General features: G+C 44.6%; 1 protein-coding gene and 1 long non-coding RNA gene across 2 annotated transcripts; both read left to right on the forward strand.

Annotated features, from left to right (window-relative positions):
• Positions 1 to 323: 323 nt before the first annotated feature.
• Positions 324 to 800, forward strand: LOC134291952 (uncharacterized). The gene is made up of 2 exons (XR_009999364.1): positions 324 to 653; positions 696 to 800. It is a non-coding gene; the product is annotated as an uncharacterized LOC134291952 (long non-coding RNA).
• A 5290-nt stretch (positions 801 to 6090) lies between these two features.
• LOC134291742 (uncharacterized) lies at positions 6091 to 7151 on the forward strand. Its single transcript, XM_062859871.1, has one exon. It carries the CDS (start codon positions 6187 to 6189, stop codon positions 7051 to 7053), a length of 867 nt encoding a protein of 288 aa, XP_062715855.1. The 5' UTR covers positions 6091 to 6186; the 3' UTR covers positions 7054 to 7151.
• The last annotated feature ends 255 nt before the right edge of the window (positions 7152 to 7406 follow it).

Consider the following 7406-nt stretch of genomic DNA (forward strand, 5'->3'; position numbering starts at 1 on the left):
TAATAGGCTGTTTTACCTCACGCAAATCTGCCAGGAAAAGGCCTACTTTCCCACACCAAATTTACATTGCTGTAATGAACCATTACAGCACTGATTTGCGTTGCGTAATGAACCATTACAGCACTGTTTTCAGTTTAAGTCAACTTCTTGATGCTTTCTGGATGCAGTTTTGAAAAAAATGTGACAACTTCACAGTATAACCTGCTATGATCTCTCTCTCTCTCTCTCTCTTCTTGGCGTAACGTCCTCACTGGGACAAAGCCTGTTACGTGTAAATAGTTAGCGTTAAGAAAAAACTATATGTACGACAAAAAATCCCCAAAACTACGTTTATAATGCAACGATAATTTGAAATTAGCCCAACGATTGTACTAAATCTAGCTTGAAAATAAACTAGAAGAGCTAATTACGCTGCAAAGTGTCTGTCATTCTCATTCGCTGTTCATCACATTCGCACACACCCCGAATTGCTATTTCTGCCGATCAGAACGTTCGAGCCTTCGTTGCAGCTGGTTGTAAGAAGCTGATCGTCGACCACCTTATCGTGCAAGAAAGGCACTGATGTTCCCACCATAAGGAACGAGCACGCTACAATAAGATCATTTTATTCCACGATAACCGGCGAGAAGATCAGCGGGACCTGTGAGAGCAACGTGAGGCTGGGATGAGCAAGCCTGCTCCGTATCTGCAAAAAGCATCATCTCCATCGGCTCGGTCGATCTACCATCTCCGGTGCAGCAGCACGCGGTAGAGAATTATCAATACACGGGGCTGGAAAGTCTTGAGCAAACGCAATCAACGCACGAGGTTGGATCCGAGGGGACGCCGGACAATTCACGGCAAATATCCTGAAAACCGGGAAGCAGTAGTGACCGGAAGACGATTTTCCGGATAAATCCACAAGAGGCCAGTGTTGTCCGACGGGAGACAGTGCGGAACATTCGAGGTCCACTATACGATAGTTACCCCACGGGGGCACTCAGGAGCTCACGAGCCAACTCCTCTGTCGACGCCACCGCAGTGTAGAGCGGGCCATCACACTAGCACCCGTACGCAAGCGAACGAACGAAGCCTTTCCATAACAGGAGGGGTCGAGTTGCACGTTGCATCGAGTAAGATCTGGTGTAAGCAGGAGAGCCAACGAGAGACGCTCGCCACTCGGAGCGACGTAGGAAGCCGTCGGGGAAAACATCACCGCAAATCGTTGGTTCAATGACGACAGTGATCAAGCGAGGTTTAAGCTACGCGAGTGTGCATCGGTGCATCGGACAATGCTGTTCCCGTAGCGGTGTGTGTGCGCTTGTGAGTAATTGCGAACCGTGACGTCGTGTTGTGGACGGCAGCCGCGACGGTGAGCGCCAACGACGTCGCCGGCAACGAGAGATGTGAGCAGCACACTAGGGTAGCATGTTACAGAACGGGCTCGTGAGTAAACAACGATTTTGTATTTATGATAAGAAAACGAAACTGAGTCAGGAGGCACATTAGGGAAGCAGTTTAGGCCAGACGATGCTGGAACGTATGTTGGGAAAAATAAATGTAGCATAAGCATGCAATTTGTGGCATGTGTTTTGGGATTGCATCGCTTGTAAGCTGAGCTAATCGGCGATCGATTGGTCCTTGATCCAACGATCGGAAAACACTTACAAGCCTGCTTCTCAGCTTAGTGTTCAATGAGCACTTCCACAGTTTTTAACTGAGAGCTTCCTCTGCCAATGACCATTTTGCATGTGTATATCGTGTGGCAGGCACGAAGATACTCTATGCCCAAGGAAGTCAAGGAAATTTCCTTTACGAAAAGATCCTGGACCGACCGGGAATCGAACCCGTCACCCTCAGCATGGTCATGCTGAATACCCGTGCGTTTACCGCCTCGGCTATATGCTATGATCAGATTTTCTTAATCATGGCTATGAACATCAGTGTGCAGTTTGATGATCAAGTTTTGTTAAAACTATCTTCAAGCGGTAATACATGAAATTGCAAAAAATGTTGTACGCAACTCGGTGCAGAACTTGATTTTTACAGCACTCGTCGTAATTATCCAACTCGGCAAGCCTCGTTGGATAAATGTACGACTCGTGCTGTAAAAATCCTCATTCTGTACCTTGTTGCGTAAACTACTATTTTGCAATTTCCTATCGTAATAGGCTGTTTTACCTTACGCAAATCTGCGAAGAAAAGGCCTACTTTCACACCAAATTAGCAGTGCTATAACGGTTCATTACAGCACTGATTTGAGTTGCGTAGCTAAGCTTGGCACTCCTGTCAAAGATGTCCATATCCATTTGTAATATTCATGGCTATAGATCTTGAAGTCTAGTCCATTTTGAACAAACATGACTATAAACTCTTAAAAAGTGTAGAATTAGCATTACCTTAAAAAAAACACATAAATAAACAAAAAAACCCTTAAACTTTGCTTCCCCTACACACACTACTGCTCCGAAAAGAATCTGTTGAAAACTGAACGCCGCACCGTGGCGGTGGAGGGAAGCACGGGCGACTGCGGAAACGATAGCGATGCGAAGAAGATTTTCCGAACAAGGAAAAACTCAGACAACAATGATGATAGCATTGTGTCGGTTGAGGACTTTCCCAAGTCGCTCTTTCGCAGATTGCTCTTGCTTTCTCCTCCTGTTGCCAGGAGGGTGGGTCCGTTTCCGGACGAGGGAAACGTCGACTATATTATTTTATTATTGTTCTATTATGGAGCAATGGGCACAGAAGCTGTTCCGGCATCGTCGTCGCCGTCGTCATCGTGGCCAAGAGAGAGAATGGGAAACTGCTTCACAGCACAGACAATTTAATAGCTTAACTTTCCCGTGGGTTCGGTGGAAGGTTAGGCGGGAGGTATTTTGATTTGATTTGTATTTCGTTAGCAATTTCGTCCTAACAAATCAACTTACCCGCCAAACCTAATCTTGCAAATAGACAGCTTCTGAATCTGTGAGTACCCGGGGTTGCGATTACCACCCCACCTTAATGCCAAGCATGACACGAATACCGAACGACCGACCGGCTGACGATGCCTAAGCTGATGTGCTTCCGTGGAATGAATAAATGGTGATGAATGTGAACCCGTCATGATGCTTCCCCATCCTACCTATGCGACGACGGTGACGGTTGGCCTGAGGCTCATCGTCCTTGTTGGAGTCGCGTTCGCTGTCGTGACAAACACACAAACGAGGAAAAAAGCATCCTCTTCTCATCTCATCCTTCCCACTTAGCGTGATCCGTCATCATCACCATCATTGCCCTTGTCGTCATCATCATCATCGTCAATCGCGCGGTTTCAGCGGATGTTGGGTGGGGTAACACCGGTAGATATACTCTACGTGGATAGACTACATCGCCACCACACTCTAGAGCAACCCGGATAGGATGAATGGATGAGAAGGATCTACGAACCGCCGCAGCCGTTGATCCCCGCACACGGTTCAGTGATTTCTCGCTCGCATACGAGTGTGATGAGTTCCGAAGGTGATGGCGACGCAAGCAGGTGGAGTGGCTCTTTTTTGTCCGGAATCCATTGTGTCGTCCTGGAGAGCAACCTCAGCCTGGAAAAGGAATCACTTCACCACCGGCGCGGCGAAACCAACCACACCACTCAGCCATCTATCGCTGCTCGGCATCTATCTATCTATCTTGCTGGTTAGGGGTTTCGCTAGAGCTAGGCCATACCAACGGATGTCATGTTAGGACGAGGCATCGTGTGGTTGGAGTGTAGCAGATCGCCGGTGTTTGCCGGTTGGGTTGGAAGCTGAGCAAAAAGTGACGGAAAAATATTGTTGTTTAACGGTGACGGAATGGTGACCGAGGTGCCGGGATAGTGGGTGAAGTTTACATAAAGTGATCATAAATTTATTGGCATTGGATTTTTTTAAATTGAAGTGCACGCCAGGTACCCATACACTTTACTGAATTGAGTTCCTCGAATAGAGTTCGATTAGCGATGACTAACTTCGACCAAGCGTTGACCAAAGCAAGTGCTTGAAGAGGGGCCTGGCTATCTGAACATAAGTATATAGCGTGAAATAATCGAAAAAAATAGCGTGCTAAAATCGAGTGTGATATAATGGAGCGTGATTAAATAGAACCGTGACAAAATCAAAGAACCACTGTATACCCATATTGCATGGTTTCAAGTCCTAAAACCTCTTGAATTTTGAGACGCAATCTCGGATATTTTGGTCGCCATCTTGGATATTTTAATCGTCATTTTTGGACTCCAGACATCTTTTCAATATCAAATATACATATATTGCATGTTTTTAGAGCCTGAAACTCCATTAAACAGCCGTCCATATTGAATGTTAAACCGCCATCTTGGATATTCTGGTCGCCATTTTTGGAGTCCAGACTTCTTCCCCATACCAAATATACCCATATTGTATGATGTCAGGTTTTTCAACTCCATTAAACATTCGCCATCTTGAATTTGGAGCCGCCATCTTGAATATCAGGCTGTCATCTTGAATTTTGAACCGAAATCGTGGAATTTCTGGTCTCCAGTGTTCGTTTCCGCATAAAATTCGTAAACCATGCTAAAGGTTACAAAAATCGCCGCAGTTTGATGTGTGATGGGGCTTGGTTCAGTTTTATATACGGCCAGTTCCACCGGTGCTGGTCCGAATCACTGAAATGGCCATAACTCCGGAACGCCTCGACCTATCCGAACCATTTTTAGTAGCAAACAATGCGGTAAAACTCCGGTTCGGCTCGAGCTATAATCTGAAACAAAACATGTAAAGTTCAATTACTACGTAACGGTTGAAATTTGACCATATGCGTACACATTTTTTTCACCATTAATGATCCTCTATCATTCCTTAAAAAGTTTGCATTCATCCATCGGGAACTGGTTCCGGAACACTATCGGTTCTGATATGGTCTGATACTGTTTTCCTGCTAACCGTTCATCGGGTTACTGAAAATGTCGCTGTTTGATGTGTCGCATGCATAGGTTTGGTTCTCTTTTATATTTGGCAACTTCCGGCGGGACATCCGGAACCGGTTCCGGAACACTACCGGTTCAGATATGGTCTTATACTGTTTTTCTGCTAACCGTTCATCAGGCTATCGAAAATGCCGCTGTTTGATGTGTCGCATGCATAGGTTTGGTTCTCTTTTATATTTGGCAACTTCCGGCGGGACATCCGGAACCGGTTCCGGAACGCTACCGGTTCTGATATGGTCTGAGATTATTTTCCTGCTTACCGTTCATCATATCATCAAAAATGCCGTGGTTTGATATGTCGCATGCATGGGTTTGTTGCATTTTCATGTCTGACCCCTCCCAGGGGTACCGGTCCGGAACACCTAAATGGCCATATCTCCGGAACGGCTGGACCGATCCGAACCATTTTCAATAGGAAACAATGGGACTATATGCCGCGTCGAATTAACCATCGGTCATTAAAATCGGTTGAGGTTTACTGCCAAAAAGTGATGTGAGTTTTTTGTACACATACATACACACATACACACACACGCACACACACACACATACACACATACACACATACACACACACAGACATCACCTCAATTCGTCGAGCTGAGTCGATTGGTATATGTGACTTGACTCTCCGGGCCTTCTATCAAAAAGTCATTTTTGGAGTGAACATATAGCCTTTCCAGTACACTTAGTGTACGAGAAAGGCAAAAAAAATAAAAAAATTCTTGGAACCATTTGACTATACTCGCTACACGATAAATTTAGAGGCTGGAGGTCAGCTTTCTACAGAAAAATAATAAAAAAAATCGAAGAATGGGGTTTTTGAAAAATTGTAGTTACATGACATCTAGCATGGATCCTTGTTGAATAGAATTATCAGTTCCTAGTGTAGTTTTTTTCTGAAATCCTTCAAACATCCTTTTTTGAATTGAAAAGGTCACATTTACGTGATTCGTGCGTTGTGCTGGAAATGCTCTATATATAGAGTGTATAAGCAAAGATTGTGGCTCCGAAAAACGCTTCAGCGTCTATCAAGTGAATGAGTACATATTCTACCGTTCTATTTGTTTATACAGTTTGAAGCTAAGAAAATCGCATTAAGATTGAAATGAACACTAGTTTTGTCAGTTGACAAGCGCCCTTCGTTCGCGACAGACCTTCTTTTCAACGCTCTTGCGCGTCATAGTTTCCCCTTTCTGTTGCGAATAAATTTTGCATCGAAGCAAGATGTCTTCGCACAGAAAAAATACACTTGTCGTGGACTTCGGTGTTTTACCGAAGAGACCCGGCTTGCAACAAGTGGAAAAATTCCTAAAGGAATTCGTCAAAGTGGACCTGGCTGATGTGAGGAACATCCAGCTGCACAACATCAAGAACTGTTTGTTCATTGAGATGAACAATGCAGGTGTAGCCCCACGGCTACAGAAGCAACACCACCTCCAGCACTATTTCACGATCGAGGGAACCAGATATTACATTCCAGTATACGTGGATGGCCCCACTACTACCGTCCGGGTTCATGATCTTCCACCTCAAATGGACAACGATGTCATCTCAGACCACTTGCAGCAATACGGGAAAGTGATCTCCATACAAAATGAAGTATGGAAGAATTATTTCTCGGGAATACCGAACGGCGTGAGAGTTGTTCGTATGCGGTTGGATAAGCCAATACCATCGCATATTGTGGTAAACAGCCACGGCACATACGTAAGTTGTGCGAACAAAAACAATCAAACGACGGCCCGCGGCAGCAAGAAGCAGCAACAAAGAACACCATCCAGCTTGGATAATGCACACGATACCGACAAGACCGACAACGATATCGACGAAAACGAACCACCGGCCGTGGCGACTCAAATTGAAAACGACGATGACCATAGCGACGACGAGATTGTCAACAACAACGACCACGAATGGAATAATCAGAACGATGCAGCGGTAGATAATACCGATTATGATTCAACGAAGCGGCGGTTGTCAACCGAGTCGAATGGCACGAAGGAAGGAAATGCAGCAAAACGGTCATGTAATCCGGGCACCCAGAAAACCGATTCGGAGTGGAAAATGATCACTAGATCGAAGAAAAAGTGACGTTGTAAATATTGAAATTGTAATTAAAGTCATATTAAATGGCACGACACGAATGCACCTTCGGTGTAAAGTGTCGCTAATTAAAGCAAAAAAAAAAAAAACTAGTTTTGTATCCTGGAGATCTTAAGGGTCATCTTAGTATTTTGGGATCCTTTAAACAGTTTCTGATAGGATGTTTTCTCGAATTTTTCCAAGGATTCTTCCAGAGATATTGTCTCGGGATTTCTCGAGGAATTCTTAATGGGATTTCTATAGGATTTTTGTTGCTATTTCTCAGGGTTTTCTTTCAGTGATCCCTCCAGAAATTCAATCTGATCTTACTCATGAAATTTTTGTTAGGATTTTCGCATATA

Source organism: Aedes albopictus, chromosome 3 (assembly GCF_035046485.1).
Source record: "Aedes albopictus strain Foshan chromosome 3, AalbF5, whole genome shotgun sequence".
Classification (NCBI taxonomy): Eukaryota; Metazoa; Arthropoda; class Insecta; order Diptera; family Culicidae; genus Aedes; species Aedes albopictus.